Source organism: Coregonus lavaretus (genome assembly GCF_964263955.1).
Source record: "Coregonus lavaretus genome assembly, chromosome: 8".
NCBI lineage: Eukaryota > Metazoa > Chordata > Actinopteri > Salmoniformes > Salmonidae > Coregonus > Coregonus lavaretus.
The window spans coordinates 46,266,110-46,283,531 of record NC_139995.1 but is presented as its reverse complement, the minus strand read 5'-3'; the positions used below and the strand labels follow the sequence as shown (position 1 = coordinate 46,283,531).

Genomic DNA, 17,422 nt, shown 5'->3' with positions numbered 1-17,422 from the left:
CCATAATGACTAAGTGAAAAAAAAATAGCAAACATTTCTACAAACCAGTTTTTGCTTTGTCATTATGGGGTATTGTGTGTAGATTGATGATGGGGAAAAAACTATTTAATCCATTTTAGAATAAGGCTGTAACGTAACAAAATGTGGAAAATTTCAAGGGGTCTGAATACTTTCTGAATGCACTATATACAAAAGTATGTGGACACCCCTTCAAATTAGTGGATTAGGCTATTTCAGCCACATCCGTTGCTGACAGGTGTATTTAATCGAGCACAAAGCCATGCAATCGCCATAGACAAACATTGGCAGTAGAATGGACTTACTGAAGAGCTTATTGACTTTAAAAGTGGCACCGCCATACGATGCCACCTTTTCATCAAATTTCTGCCCTGCTAGAGCTGCCCCGGGCAACTGTAAGTGCTGCTCTTGTGAAGTGGAAACGTCTAGGAGCAACAACGGCTCAGCCGCAAAGTGGTAGGCCACACAAGCTCACAAAACGGGACTGCCGAGTGCTGATGCGCGCAGCGCGTAAAAATCGTCTGTCCTCGGTGGCAACACTCACTACTGAGTTCCAAACTTCCTCTGCAAGCAACGTCAGCACAATAACTGTTCGTTAGGAGCTTCATGAAATGGGCTTCCATGGCAAAGCAACCACACACAAGCCTAAGATCACCATGAGTAATTCCAAGCGTCGGCTGGAGTGGTGTTAAGCTCGCCGCCATTGGACTGGAGCAGTGGAAACACATTCTCTGGAGTGATGAATCACTCTTCCCCATCTGGCAGTCCAACGGAAAAATCTGGGTTTGGCGGACGCCAGGAGAACGCTACCTGCCCCAATGCATAGTGCCAACTGTAAAGTTTGGTGGAGAAGGAATAATGGTCTGGGGCTGTTTTTTGTGGTTCGGGCTAGACCCCTTAGTTCCAGTGAAGGGAAATCTTAACGCTACAGCATACAATGACATTCTAGACGATTCTGTACTTCCAACTTTGTGGCAACAGTTTAAGGAAAGCCCTTTCCTATTTCAGCATGAAAATGCCCCAGTGTACAAAGCGAGTTCCATACAGAAATGGTTTGTCGAGATCGGTGTGGAAGAACTTGACTTGCCTGCACAGAGCCCTGACCTCAACCCCATCGAACACCTTTGGGCTGAATTGGAACACCGACTGTGAGCCAAGCCTAATCGCCCAACATCAGCATCCGTGCCCGACCTCACTAATGCTCGTGGCTGAATGGAAGGAAGTCTCCACAGCAATGTTCCAACATCTAGTGGAAAGCCTTCCCAGAAGAGTGGAGGCTGTTATAGCAGCAAAGGGGGGACCAACTCCATATTCATGCCCATGGTTTTGGAATTACATTTACATTTACATTTTAGTCATTTAGCAGACGCTCTTATCCAGAGCGACTTACAGGAGCAATTAGGGTTAAGTGCCTTGCTGAAGGGCACATTTACGTCATTTAGCAGACGCTCTTATCCAGAGCGACTCACAAATTGGTGCATTCACCCTATAGCCAGTGGGATAACCACAATGAGAATGAGATGTTCGTCGAGCAGGTGTCCACATACCTTTGGTCACGTAGTGTATTTAGCCTAGGTTTAACTTCACAAGCCCTGAATTCATTTTATTATTGCTGACTGTTTAAAATGCAGTGTATTTGACCTTTAATTGTACAACAACATTTATTTAGAGTAAACATTAAAAAAAATTAAGATATACAGTGGGGAGAACAAGTATTTGATACACTGCCGATTTTGCAGGTTTTCCTACTTACAAAGCATGTAGAGGTCTGTAATTTTTATCATAGGTACACTTCAACTGTGAGAGACGGAATCTAAAACAAAAATCCAGAAAATCACATTGTATGATTTTTAAGTAATTGATTTGCATTTTATTGCATGATATAAGTATTTGATACATCAGAAAAGCAGAACTTAATATTTGGTACAGAAACCTTTGTTTGCAATTACAGAGATCATACGTTTCCTGTAGGTCTTGACCAGGTTTGCACACACTGCAGCAGGGATTTTGGCCCACTCCTCCATACAGACCTTCTCCAGATCCTTCAGGTTTCGGGGCTGTCGCTGGGCAATACGGACAATCAGCTCCCTCCAAAGATTTTCTATTGGGTTCAGGTCTGGAGACTGGCTAGGCCACTCCAGGACCTTGAGATGCTTCTTACGGAGCAACTCCTTAGTTGCCCTGGCTGTGTGTTTCGGGTTGTTGTCATGCTGGAAGACCCAGCCACAACCCATCTTCAATGCTCTTACTGAGGGAAGGAGGTTGTTGGCCAAGATCTCGCGATACATGGCCCCATCCATCCTCCCCTCAATACGGTGCAGTCGTCCTGTCCCCTTTGCAGAAAAGCATCCCCAAAGAATGATGTTTCCACCTTCATGCTTCACGGTTGGGATGGTGTTCTTGGGGTTGTACTCATCCTTCTTCTTCCTCCAAACACGGCGAGTGGAATTTAGACCAAAAAGCTATATTTTTGTCTCATCAGACCACATGACCTTCTCCCATTCCTCCTCTGGATCATCCAGATGGTCATTGGCAAACTTCAGACGGGCCTGGACATGCGCTGGCTTGAGCAGGGGGACCTTGCGTGCGCTGCAGGATTTTAATCCATGACGGCGTAGTGTGTTATTAATGGTTTTCTTTGAGACTGTGGTCCCAGATCTCTTCAGGACATTGACCAGGTCCTGCCGTGTAGTTCTGGGCTGATCCCACACCTTCCTCATGATCATTGATGCCCCACGAGGTGAGATCTTGCATGGAGCCCCAGACCGAGGGTGATTGACCGTCATCTTGAACTTCATCCATTTTCTAATAATTGCGCCAACAGTTGTTGCCTTCTCACCAAGCTGCTTGCCTATTGTCCTGTAGCCCATCCCAGCCTTGTGCAGGTCTACCATTTTATCCCTGATGTCCTTACACAGCTCTCTGGTCTTGGCCATTGTGGAGAGGTTGGAGTCTGTTTGATTGAGTGTGTGGACAGGTGTCTTTTATACAGGTAACGAGTTCAAACAGGTGCAGTTAATACAGGTAATGAGTGGAGAACAGGAGGGCTTCTTAAAGAAAAACTAACAGGTCTGTGAGAGCCGGAATTCTTACTGGTTGGTAGGTGATCAAATACTTATGTCATGCAATAAAATGCAAATTAATTACTTAAAAATCATACAATGTGATTTTCTGGATTTTTGTATTAGATTCCGTCTATCACAGTTGATGTGTACCTATGATAAAAAATTACAGACCTCTACATGCTTTGTAAGTAGGAAAACCTGCAAAATCGGCAGTGTATCAAATACTTGTTCTCCCCACTGTATATTGTGAATCGCCCATAAGTTTGAAAAAATGTAGATATGATTTTTAGGCCATATCGCCCCACCCTACCTCACTCATTATTTACAGTGTCACTGGTCAGGACCTCAGTCTCACCCGAAAGTAATAATAATTCTGTAACGTTATGGATGTTTCAGGGAACAGTGCCCAAGTTGTTATAAGTGATTATAACCTGTTAATAGTGCAACGTCTCACCTTCTCCTGTTTATGAGGGATGGGAGCCATAGAGGTTGTGAACCCAAAGGACAGGGAGTCCAGAGCCTCATCTGTGCTCATGGGTTTCTGATACAAGTAAACAAACAAGCAAACAAATAACCTTAATTATACACAAAGCATTACAGTTACAGTTTTGTCTTCAAATCCACCACTAGAGAGCGTGTCAGACTAACGCCAAGCATTGAAAGGGGGCATATGTAAACCAGACCAGGAGGAAAAGAACCGACACACCCACCAATCACATTCCCCAGAATCTCAAAGTACTCTGCAAAGGACTCTGAGCAGAATTTTTACTTAACATCAGATTTATCGGTTTCAGTTGTCTTGTAAAAATGAACGATTTATAACCAATGGGAAACTCTAGACAACTCACTTTTGACAACATACTTCAGGGGTAAAAGAGTTTGCCTCATGTTCTATCAAGCTCTTAGACGCAGAGGTATACTACACAGAGAACTGCATTACAAAACAAGGTGTGACCCAGAGGGTGAATGTGTGTGTGTGTAGGTGTGTATAGGTGAATAGGTGTGGAGTAATGAGTGATTGTGTGTTGACTATGTATCTGTTGCTAGTGTGTGTGTGTTTATAAGTGATGGGTTTAGCAGAACTAGAGCCAGCTTGTTGAGGTGAGTCTAATGTTGTTTGCAGAGCCAACACCCCACAGTGCAATGCAACATTCCCCACTGTAGAGGTACCCAAAACTGTCAAGAGACCATGGGATGGCCTATGGTTTTTTAGTTCCTTCAGTGTGTGTGTGTGTGTGTGTGTGTGTGTGTTTGTGCACATTGATGCTTCCATTAGTATGTGGATATGTGAGAAAGATTGAGAGAAAGAGGAGAGGAGATGGGGAAGTCAATATCTCAATATTTCTCCCCAGCAGACACTGCATTCCCTAGCAGTAAATACAATGACTTACCGGGACATCTTTTGGCTTGACATCTGCAACTGGGGCCTATGAAAAATATAATAAAAGTTCATTAGTTACATATTTTAGTAGAGTAAATCTAGATTTAAATAAAATCTGATAATGTTCTCAAAATAATGAAAAAATAATATTAAAGGGTGGTAACTATACACAGGCTTTTTTGGCCTAGTCCAGAAATAAACCCTAGTCCAAGCCCTCTACGTTGCATCATATACATCTGAAAGAAAATGATAGATATGGTAGTAGTTCCATCTTGTCATCTGATCAGCTTGGAGAAACTGTGTCCATATTGATTACACCTATCCAGTCCTCTTAGATTAACACAAGTGTCCAGGGGATAAGACAGGGGCTAGGGGTTGTTTCTGGATGGGGCTTACAGCGCATTCGGAAAGTATTCCCTTGACTTTTTCCACATCTTGTTAAGTTACAGCCTTATTCTAAAATTGATTAAATAACTTTTTTTCCTCATCAATCTACACATAATACCCCATATTGACAAAGCGAAAACTGGTTTTTAGATTTTTTGGCAAATTTATAAAACATAAAATACAGAAATACCTTATTCACATAAGTATTCAGACCCTTTGTATAAGACTCGAAATTGAGCACAGATGCATCCTGTCTCCATTGATCATCCTTGAGGTGTTTCTACAACTTGATTGGAGTCCACCTGTGGTAAAGTCAATTGATTTGCCAAGATTTTGAAAGGCACACATTCCTCTCTATATAAGGTACCACAGTTGACAGTGCATGTCAGAGCAAAAACCAAGCCATGAGGTCGAAGGAATTGTCCGTAGAGCTCCGAGAGGATTGTGTCGAGGCACAGATTTGGGGAAGGGTACCAAAAAATGTCTGCAGCATTGAAGATCCCCAAGAACACAGTGGCCTCCATAATTCTTAAATGGAAGAAGTTTGGAACCACCAAGAGCTGGCCGCCCGGCCAAACTGAGCAAACGGGGGAGAAGGGCCTTGGTCAGGGAGGTGCCCAAAAACCCTATGGTCACTCTGACAGAGCTCCAGAGTTCCTCTGTGGATATGGGAGAACCTTCCAGAAGGACAACCATCTCTGCAGTACTCCACCAGGCCTTTATGGTAGAGTGGCCAGAGGGAAGCCACTCCTCAGTAAAAGGCACATGACAGCCCACTTGGAGTTAGCCAAAAGGCACCTAAAGGACTCTCAGACCATGAGAGACAAGATTCTCTGGTCTGATGAAACCAAGATTGAATTCTTTAGCCTGAATGCCACGCTTCACCTCTGGAGGAAACCTGGCACCATCCATACGGTGAAGCATGGTGGTGGCAGCATCATGCTGTGGGGGTCGAGGGAAAGATGAACGGAGCAAAGTACAGAGAGATCCTTGATGAAAACCTGCTCCAGAGCGCTCAGGACCTCAGACTGGGGCAAAGGTTCACCTTCAAACAGGACAACGACCCTAAGCACATAGCCAAGACAACGCAGGAGTGGCCTGTTTTTGCTTTCTCATTATGGAGTATTGTGTGCAGATTGATAACGGGGAAAAAATTATTTATTCCATTTAAGAATAAGGCTATAACGTAACAAAATGTGGAAAAAGTCAAGGGTTCTGAATACTTTCCGAATGCACTGTATCTCTCTGTTGGAAGACCTGATAACCAAGGGGTTCCAGACAAATGTGTCATGTCAAAGGGAGTACTGCAGTGCAAGCTAAAGATACATGCAAACTCAAAGCTCTCTAACAGCAATAGGCTGAGGGTTGGATGAAGATGCAGAAGTGATGATGATGTGCAGGAGCAGTAGGAAGAAGACTTGAGGAGGAGGGTGATTTAAAGACTGACCGTGTCCTCAAATCGGTATCCTGGGGGCAATGGGCAGTCTTTCCCCCCACATATCACTCCCTTCTTTGAGGTCAATCCATGCTGTGGACACATGCAACAACAACACACTGTTTTACATGGTGACCGGGTGGACACACATCATCACCCACACACACACACTCTGTGAGGGTGCTGTACCTCTATCACCTCTGGCCCGGTGTATACAGGGGCTGCAGGGGCGAGAGGCTCTGATGAGGGCAAGAAATCAGCCAGGGCATCGAAGGGGTCCGCAGTCAGCTCCTACACATGATGCAACACAACTCAAACATGAGCAATGCAACTCCGTGCCATTCATTTTAGTGCAATATCAAACCCACATAGAGAAAAGATAGATCGCTGATTTACCTCTTTGGCTGCGTTAGCTCCTGGGGGACCTACTTCCACATGTACCTGTAATCCAGAGCAGGAGAGGTTAGTTAATACAACACTAGGCTACTATCTGTGATACTGCTCAGCTCCTATACCCAACTGAGCTTCTGGATGGCTGTGGGCTCAATTCAACCAACCCCACATAGGTAGTACTCATGCAGGAACAAGAGCTTCCTCTTTTTGCTGTAGTCAAATTTCAAAAGGCACTCGCACATCTGAGCTATCTTTGTTGCAGGTGCACTGTAACAATTGAATAACATGAGAAAAAATAAGAAACCCGCACACTGCTCTTGCTTGTATCACTGCTCTATGTTAAGCTTTTACGTATCAGCCTCAAGGCCTTCGTCAGTTATCTGATAAAGAGCAGTGATACTAGCAAGAGCAGTGATACTAGCAAGAGCAGTGTGCGGGTTTCTTATTTTTTCTCCTGTAATCAAATAAAGTTGCAGAATGGTACAGCAATTGGCAGGTAGCCTAGCGGTTAAGAGCGTTGGGCCAGTAACCAAAAGGTTGTTGATTCGAATACCTGAGCCGACAAGGTGAAACATCTGTCGATGTGCCCTTGAGCAAAGCACTTAATTCTAATTGCTCCTGTATGTCGCTCTGGATAAGAGTGTCTGCTAAATGGCTAAAATGTAAAATGGTACAGCAGATATCCTTCACTACTTCCACTGCTTCCAAGTCCCTGTTACTGTGTCACTGTGTTAATTCATGATCTTGGTTACATTGTGTGAAAACAGTGAAAGAATGAAGATGACACAAACAAGTGATCAATGATAGCCCCCTAACCCCAGGGATAGCCCCACCCTCAAGAGCCTTGTACTGTAGCGTGGTTAATACCCCAACGTAGTCTGGAGTCTACCTTGGTCTGTGGCCCCTTCAGAGAGGCGTCTCCAGCCGTGACTGCTGGTGCAGCAACAGCCGTAACCAGCTTAGCAGGATCCTTTTTAGCCACGTCAACTTTGCTTGATGTGGTGGACACACTCTATAAACGCATATGGTTCAGGCCATTAGACGAGGTGCAGAGAAGAGTTCAGAGAGCTGCGCATAATCTTACAGTCACAGTTTAGTGGAGTGATAGGATGATAGTTAGCACCTTATCTGTCATAGGTAATGGAAAGGAAAGGCGCCGTGAGAAGAGAAGTACCTGAACCAAAATGTGTAGTCACAGTTTACTAGAGTAATAGGAAGGTAAACAAACCCAGAAGCAATACTAGATATGGTGTGATGCAACCAGAAGAAAAAGTAAAGGTGGAAATATATTGTGGCTTCTCTGTGGTGACAACAGATGTGACAGACTTGGAAGACATGGTTTGTCTTGATGTGTTAAGCGTAACATAAAGTGTAGGCAAGCTGGGAAGACTCAGTCATAGAGCTTAAGAGTCTGTTCAATTCCTACTTAGACACACATACACCTCCAGGCCAGAAGTAAGGAAGTCCAAAGCAGAGATATGTTTTGAAATATATCGCCAGAGAGAATATGAAGATAGAATACCATATAAAGGGGTGGAAGAATGACTAAAACCTCAAGATCACGGGAGAGATGATGAGGAAGACATAACACATGGAATAATGACCCAGGAAGAGAGTGTTGAATGGGGAAGTGAGGTTAAAGAGAGCCAGGCCGGGCAAAGAATAAAGATCCAAAGAGAGAGGCCCCACACTCCTCAACTGTCTGCTATCTACCTTGGCTGTCTGTTTCGGAGACTCTTGGACCTTTGGTACTTCAGTTTTCCATGGAGTTGCCGCCTCCCCTACAATATTGTCTCCTCCAGTGGTAGGAGGTGTAGCTTTGGCTGGGTGCATGGGTGCCGTCTACAATCAAGAATGAGTTCAAACTCAATGTATACAACAGAAACAGAGCAAATTCAATGTATTGACACCCTGTAACAACTTTTTCATGTAATAACACTGGTTAATGTAATGACTTCACGTTCAGTATATCACAAAGAACAAGTTTTAAAAAACAGTGTCGCACTGTAGTGTGTGTATACGTCTGTGTGGTGTGTGTGTGCACATTTCAATGTGTGCTTGTGAGGGTGTCTGTATGATGTGCATGAGTTTGTCTGTGTTTGTGCATCGAATTAAGGGAAGTAAGTCAAAACATTGATTTTGGTATGTTATTACATTAACCGGCTTCATTACATAAAATAAATCATTAAAACTGTGTTATTACTTACATTAACCGTTGTTACAAATTCCTGAAATTCAATTATGTAAAGGTTAAAGGGGTCCAGTGAGTGTGAGGTGCAGGGGTTGTAAAAATGTAAAGTAGGGTCAAGTTGATCTAGGATCAGTTTTGCATTTCCTTTTCCTAAGATTAAGATTGCTTTATTGGTCAATTGCACACAAGGTCTAACCGAAATTTGACTTCTGCTTTTAACCCTACCCCTCCGAAAGACACATACATACAAATACATATAAAGGTTTTTTCGAAAGAATGGTGCTGGAGGGAATAGCAGACGTTTTACAGGCTCCTGACCAATTGTGCTATTTTGTATTTTTTGAGCTGATTTTAATTTATTTTGTACATAATGTTTCCACCATCGTTTCCTATGACGGAAAATAGATTTTGGACATCAAAACAGCGATCACTAACCTCGATTTGGATGAGGATTTATACTTCAATTAATTGGAGGCGAAGGACATACTGCTCATCCCAGACCAGGCCCAAATCCCCGACACTAGGAGGAGGAAGAGGCGGCGTTATAGAGGCCGGGGTGTGGGATACCTGACGAGACTACGTCGGTGAGTGGATAAACCGCCTCTACCCTCTGTTTTATTGGCGAATGTGCAATCGCTGGAGAATAAATTGGATCAGCTCCGTTCGAGACTATCCCATCAACGTGATCTGAAGAACTGTAATATCCTATGTTTCACCGAGTCATGGCTGAACAAGGACATGGAAAATATAAATCGAGCTGGTTTTTCTATACATCGGCAGGACAGAACAGCAGCGCCGGGTAAGCTCGGGGGTGGGGGGTCTCTTCGTTAACAACAGCTGGCGTGCAATCTCTAATATTAAGGAAGTCTCAAGGTTCTGAGTTAGAATACCTCATGATAAGCTGTAGACCATACTATTTACCAAGAGTTTTCATCTTTATTTTTCTTAGCTGTCTATTTACCACAACAAACCGATGCTGGTACTAAGACCGCACTCAACGAGCTGTATAGGGCCATAAGCAAACAATACAATTCTCACCCAGAGGCAGCGCTCCTAGTGGCCGGTGATTTTAATGCAGGGAAACTGAAATCTGCCAAAAGAATGTCTACCAGCATGTCACCTGTGCAACTTGAGGCGAATAGAAACTCTAGATCACCTTTACTCCACACACAGAGATGCATTCAAAGCTCTCCCTCGCCCTCCATTTGGCAAATCTGAACATAACTCTATCCTCCGGATTCCTGTTTACAAACAAAAACTCAAACAGGAAGTACCAGTGACGCTCAATACGGAAGTGGACCGATGAAGCAGATGCTAAACTAGTTGTGAGTAAGACCTTTAAACAGGTTACCATTCATTCACAAGGCCACAGGGCCAGACGGATTACCAGGACGCGTATCCAGAGCATGCGCTAACTAGCAGGCAAGTGTCTTCACTGACAGTTTCAACCTCTCCCTGACCCAGTCTGTAATACCTACATGTTTCAAGCAGACCACCATAGTCCCTCATGGTAACCTGTCTAAATGACTATCTCCCCGTAGCACTCACATCTGTAGCCATGAAATGCTTTGAAAGGCTGGTCATGGCTCACATCAACACCATCATCCCAGATACCCTGAACCAACTCCAATTCGCATACCGCCCCAACAGATCAACAGATGATGCAATCTCTGATTACACTCCACACTGCCCTTACCCACCTGGACAAAAGGAACACCTACATGAGGAGGCTGTTCATTGACTACAGCTCTGCCATAGTGCCTTCCAAGCTCATCACTAAACTAAGGACCCTGGGATTAAACACCACCCTCTGCAACTGGATCCTGGACTTCCTGACAGGCCACCCCCAGGTGGTGAGGGTAGGCAACAACACATCCACCACGCTAACCCTCAACAAGGGGGCACCTCAGGGGTGCGTGCTTCGTCCCCTCCTGTACTTCCTGTTCACCCATGACTGCGTGGCCGCGCACAACTCCAACGCCATCATTTAGTTTGACACAATGGCCGTAGGCCTGATCACCAACGACGATGAGACAGCCTACAGGGAGGTCGTAGACCTGGCAGTGTGGTGCCAGGACAACCTCTCCCTGAACGTTAGCAAGACAAAGGCGCTGATCGTGGACTACAGGAAACGGAGGGCCGAGCACGCCCCCATTGACATTGATGGGGCTGTAGTGGAGTGGGTCCTCTGTGTCCACATCTCTGAGGACCTATCATGGTCCAAACACACCAACACAGTCGTGAATAGGGCATGGCAACGCCTGTTCCCCCTCAGGTGTCTGAAAAGATTTGGCATGGGCCCTCTGATCCTCAAAAAGTTATACAACTGCACCATTGAGAGCATCTTGATTGGCTGCATCACCGCTTGGTATGGCAACTGCTTGGCATCCGACCGCAAGGCGCTACAGAGGATAGTGCGTACGGCCCAGTACATCACTGTGGCCGAGCTCCCTGCCATCCAGGACCTCTACACCAGGCGGTGTCAGAGGAAGGCCCTAAAAATAGTCAAAAACTCCAGTCACCCAAGTCATAGACTGTTCTCTCTGCTACTGCACGGCAAGCGTTACCGGAGCGGCAAGTCTGGGACCAAAAGGCTCCTGAACAGCTTCTACCCCTAACCATAAGAATGCTGAACAGTTCATCAAATGGCTACCCGGACTATTTGCATTGACCACTTTACTCTGCATTGTTGGGAAAGGGCTCGTAAGTAAGCATTTCACGGTACACCTGTTGTATTCGGCGCATGCAACAAATAAAATGGTATTTGATTTGACAGGTTTTGGAGAGGTTCGGGGAGCTGCCACACAAGCCTCAGGTTGCCAGCTCACTTCCCGCCAGATTTTTCCCGTCGCCCACAGCAGTTATGGTTAAGTTAGGCATTTGAGGAGAGTAAGCTGATCCTAGATATGTGTATATGGGCAACATCTACCCGGAACTTAAAACCCAACAGCCATTCAGAGGTCACATACACAACAAGATTCCGAGGATGAAATCATTAACTATATTTAGGGGAGGGGTGTATGGAGTTACCGTTGGGGTGTCTTTAGGACTGCCTCTGGTCCCAGGTGTTGGTATGTCAATAATAGTAGCACCTGCTGCCGCAGCGTTAGGAGAGACAAGTGCCGTCTACAAACCAAGAAGCAGGCGCAGAACATATTATGGAAATGTGGTTGAGAAAGCGAGCCAACAACACACTTATGCACCATTCCAATGGACAGTGAAGAGCCCTAATCCCATTCTCCAGCATGTAAAATAGCACAATCAATCATTTAAGCTCTTTGAGGTCATGGTGAAGGGTGACGTAAGCAGATCTGAATGCACCATAGGTAAAGCTGTGAAGAAGTCAATGGTAGAGAGCCCAAGCAGCTGTAGACTTTGTGAATGAAGTGTTTCAGAGGATGAAGGTGAGCATGAAGAAAGAGAGGGATAAGAAATATTCCATGTAACAGACACCCATGTTAATGAGGGAAGGGGGTTAAGAACGTCAGAATATGCCAAGGTTGTCCCAAAGGACTCTCCATAGACCCAGCTATGTCAGTCTACCTCTGGTATCACCACTTTGGCCGTTCCTCTCTGTGTTGTCCCTGCTGTAGCAGGACTTCCTCCCGCTTTGGTACCACTTGCTGTGGCGCCACCCATTGTCACGGACACCGCCCCTGGGTTTGTAGTCATGGTCGAGGCGGCAGATGCACTCTGTAATGCAACAAGGATTGTGATTGGCTCGGTCACATGATTACTTTCAGCTTGCCTTATCCAATTGCTTCTCTATTTCATTCTGTGCCTTGTGATCGAACAACAAATGACTGAGAAGAAGAAAAACATAGGAAAGTAAAAATGATCATAAAGTCTGTACAGATGTATTCGGTACTATACATAACCATGTGCGTACAGATGTAGGATCTTAATTTGAGCCAGTTTGCTACAGCAGGATAATAATCCTGCAGCAACAGGAAATGTTAATTATTATGTGGATTATAATTAATGGACATTTTTGGAGGGGTTGATACATTTTTCGTCAGGTAAAATCAAGTCGGAAATATAAAAGTAGAAGTTACAAACTTCAGAATCCTTTTTAAACCTAAAATCTTAAATGTTCTGCATTGCAGGAATGTTATCCTGCAACAGGGTGATCAAATTAAGATCCTACATCTGTATATAGGTATGCAGCACATGCCTGTGTATGATACAAGTGAAACCTGAGTAGCTCTCCTGTGTAGCAAACCGTCTGTCACTGCTTCACAAGCCAAACTAATTTTAACCGGAAGGAGGGCACCTCAAGGTCAAGTTCTTATAAGGGGCATCTATAAAGCTCTAGTCTAGGGGTAAGGTCTTTGACTCAAATAACCTTAAACACCCTTATCAATCATCATTATCCCATACACTCAATACTGTATGTCAGCTTAGGTGACATAACTATCATGGTTAAATGTGACTATGTTGACATAACACACCACACTGAAACACATAGTCTGTTTTGAAAAATAGCTTTGCACGTTCAACCAAAGCCTGTCCCTGGGTTTCACGCAGAGGCAGATACCAGAATAAGTGACATTTTATGTTGCGTTGTCATGGAAGAGGCCCAAAGGGGGAGTTGAGCGACACGTGAATACGCCACCACAGGTTGGCATCTCGTCCCTATGCCATCACCATGGCATTGTCTGGGCATAGACTTTTGGAATAAATTCAGGGAAGAGATTCAGACAACTGATTTAACTTCTCTGGGTAAACCAGTTCTGTAATCCCTTTGTCCTGAGTGGTCAACGACACAACAAACACCTAAACCCATGTTGAAATGTTGGTTGCGCTTTGATTAAAACCCATTTATAAGAAAACGTTCAGTCCCCCCACAGCCCACCCAATTTCCACAACAACTAAAACATTAAACCAAAAGAACAGTTTGTCCAATCTGTTAAGGCCCTGTTGTTGTTGTTGTTGTCACTATTATTATTATTATTATAAATATTGGGCTGGAAACCAGTTAAAGAAGGTGCAGTACAATGTGTGCCGACTAGAGGCGTTCTCTTTCCTTAATCGTTCTATTTTCTGGAGAGAGACCAACTAGCAGAGAGTTCTACAGCGTGGAGCTTTTGCACTGACAGAAGTAGGGATCAGATTGACTGTTGTGCGTGTCTATCTAAGCTGGTCCTAATAATAGAACTTAGAAAGCAATTACCTTGTGGTTTGTACAGTATGTCATATTTCTTAACAACCTATGTCTGGAGCTCAACACATTTACAGAGTCAAGAATTTTAAAAACTTTCCCAAGGAAGTGCTGCATGTTTTCCCTCAATAAAGCCAAGCACATAACAATAACAAGCATACAGGTACATTACCAAGCCTCCTGAACATATAGAACGTATAGAACATATAGAACATATAGAACGTATTGAACATATAGAACATATAGAACATATAGAACGTATAGAACATATAGAATAATTCAGGATATGTTTAAAACATTTCAGTTGGAAGAATTTGCTGAGCTGAATAACATAAGCCTGTATTTAATTCTTAAGCCATTCTTCTACTCCCTGCAGATTTGGGTGTGACCAATCCTTTGCCTGATTGGGTCACACTACTCTGTTGAAACAGGAAAGACATTAACAGTACCAAACATCGCCCAAAGAAGGGGTCAAAGGTCAAATAGACTGGAAGCCAGATTGGTCTAAGACCTATTCCAAAGAAAAGGTGATGCCTGAGCAAAGTTAGAGGTGTGTGTTAAAGTTACCTCAAATTGTGCTGGATTCACGGCGACCTGTGCCACAGAAGTGGGTGAGTACTGTCTGGGCTGCGACTGGAGGAAGGGAGGGGGGAGGGGAGAGAGAGCGAGAGAGAGAGAGAGAGAGAAAACACAAACAGGAATCGTTGTCACTCATAGTATAAAACACAGACTTGATCATTGTCAGAATCATTGATGCCATAATGCATAACATTCCATGCTGCTCAAATGTCTGGATATAGAACAAAATAATTAATGATGCAGTACCATTTCCTCACACACATTCTGCATGACAAGAGAAACATCACATGTAGCAATCCTGTTCCATTGATAAAATGACCAATGGTTCTACGTATATTCACTAGCGGTGGGCCACTATATATAAATTAATATAGGGGAAACACTGGTGTGTGTGTCATAATTTAATCAAAACAGTTTGCCTACGGACTTCTATACAGCGGTTTCTCATAATATTACATAACCAGGCGGATCCCATTTCCCACTGTTTTGTGTATATGGAATGCACACATTGTGACTGAAGCATTAATAGTCAGTTACAAACATTGCAGGTTTGAGGAATGCAGAAACCAGGTAGAGTATGTTAAAGAGAACCCTTTCAGTGGTGGTGACCCACAGGGCAAGAAGCCCACCCATACTGGCTATGTCCCAGGGTTACAGCACAGCAGAATCTATTTCTTATTCTTTGAGTCCCAAGAATGTGTGTGAGTCTGTCATGCCCAGATAAGTACTGTATCTTTAAGTTTTAGAGCGAACCAAGTGGTCAAGCCGGCTCGTTATTCTACATTACAGAGAGATGGCTGGGAGATAAAGACAGACAGATGGAGAGAGAGAGGAAGAGTGACAGTGAGGTTGAGATCTTACTAGTCAAACTGTATACTAAATTCTTACTAGTGAAATACTGTACTATATTAATACTATACTACTATACTTTCAGATTAACTTTATTTTGCCATACTACACTACTTGAAGATGATTACTGTTGTTCACTAACAATATTACTTCATCTACAGTATGTCCAGTGGGAGGACAGTGGTGTTGACTCACTTGACAAAAACCTTGTTGAATACTCGCTAAGCGCTTTAGTCACTTTGCCCTTCAGCCAATACTAAGAAGCCAAATGAGGCCTAGGCCACGTTCAAATACCATATAAATGCTTTCTTCCCTCTTTTTCCTTGAGGCAATCACTGATTTGTACATGATTAGATAAGAGAAATCATGGTTAATAGCCTGCTGTTTTCACCAACCCAATCTTGTGTTGATCAGTTAGTGATGATCAGTAATGAACTTCAAAGAAGGAAGGGAAGGGAGGATGCATCTTTAAAATATTGGAACAAGTCCCCATTCGGGTTGGGAGGAAGTAGGGAGGGAGGGGCTGAAAAAAGGTTGACAAGTAAAGCTGCCCTCCTTTTGGATAAATATTTGGGCGCTAGGCAACACACCAGAATCTGCAGGCAAAAGAAAGGATAGGCAAAGAAAGGGCAGGCAAAGAAAGGGCGGTGTCTTGGCATGGCACAGGGCCATACTGACTGGCTCATCTTTTGGAAACCAAATAAATAATCAGTATGTTATCTGTGTCCATCTCTATGTTGACAAAATATCCCAGAGACATTTATTTAAATGCTGTTCAAATATTACCCATGTTTACTTTAAATTGAATTACAGACTATGGTTGATAAAAACAAATATTTTGTTGAGGTGGAAAACAAAACACAAAACATATGTTTAATGAAAGGCATTTGGCTACACTTGTAGTCATGTGATCATGGCAGCCAAGGAACATGGCGGTCTCACCGCCAGCTTTCTCCTCTGTCTTCCAACCAACAGCACACAACACAGGAAGTGGTTTTTGTGTGTAAAAACAAACCACACTTCTCATTTCTAATGTAACACAAACCCTGACAAGGAACCACACTAACATTGCCCCTCTGCTCTGGCGTCCATATTTTATGTTATTGTTGGCTATTCAAGTCATGCCCAACCTATTAGCATGTAAGCTAGCCATGTTAAACCTACCACAGTGTCTTAGCTCTTGATTCAATGTCAAAAAGTACACGCCAGACCTCAACTCAAAGACATCAGTTGGACTCACTACACAAGGGTAATGATGAACAGCATTTAGGTTTAGGTTTTATTCCCCCAAAATAAGACAAAAGTAAAAGATAAAACATCATTCTTTTTTTGTACATTGCACACTTGGCCAATATCCATGCATTTTCTCCTCTGGTGAGCTAACTACTAGCTAGACCGGTTAGGCTAACTCACCTAACTACTCATACACTTTTTATTAGAGGCAGGTAGATAAACAACAGTCAATCTTTTAGCATACACCCATGAAGAACCACACAATGCATTGGGAGGGTAGCGAATACAGGGCAGGTACCAGTCAGCATAAGAACATGCACTCAGGCATTGTCTCTGTGACAACCGTGACAGTACAGGTGAAACCAGCCAACCACACCAATGCATCTATCAGGCTCCAACCTAAACAGTGACATAAAATGCCAGTAACAGTCACTTTTACTGCTGATTGTGATAGGAGTCTAAACTATTGAAGGTAGGCATACTTCATGAGTATAACCCAGTATTGAAATGTTTTACTGACTAGCCATTGTTGTTACTGCTGCTAAAACACGATTGAGGCTAATGTGATAAAGGCCTTTATTTTTCAAACAGCCCTTACAGAAAAAGGGCATTATCATCATTTTCAAAATTGTAGTGTTATTTCAACCTCAGTGTGGAAATATCATTTAAAAAACTGGAATCATGTTTTTAACTGCACTGTTCCATTAAAAGGCCAAACATGGTTACCATA

General features: G+C 43.5%; 1 protein-coding gene across 4 annotated transcripts in view; it reads right to left on the bottom strand.

Annotated features, from left to right (window-relative positions):
- Positions 1-17,422, bottom strand: part of LOC311133807 (uncharacterized protein) — a 92,481-nt gene that overhangs the window by 32,483 nt on the left and 42,576 nt on the right. For 2 of the 4 annotated variants that reach the window (XM_084167383.1, XM_084167384.1), the window contains exons 2-11: positions 14,599-14,664; positions 12,414-12,563; positions 11,901-11,996; positions 8,393-8,521; positions 7,569-7,691; positions 6,683-6,727; positions 6,476-6,577; positions 6,299-6,379; positions 4,475-4,510; positions 3,538-3,624 (exon numbers count right to left, since the gene is read on the bottom strand). In XM_084167383.1, coding sequence (XP_084023509.1) covers positions 3,538-3,624; positions 4,475-4,510; positions 6,299-6,379; positions 6,476-6,577; positions 6,683-6,727; positions 7,569-7,691; positions 8,393-8,521; positions 11,901-11,996; positions 12,414-12,563; positions 14,599-14,664 — 915 coding nt within the window. The remainder of the gene's footprint in view (positions 1-3,537; positions 3,625-4,474; positions 4,511-6,298; positions 6,380-6,475; positions 6,578-6,682; positions 6,728-7,568; positions 7,692-8,392; positions 8,522-11,900; positions 11,997-12,413; positions 12,564-14,598; positions 14,665-17,422) is intronic. The other 2 variants (XM_084167385.1, XM_084167386.1) reach the window with 1 other exon arrangement.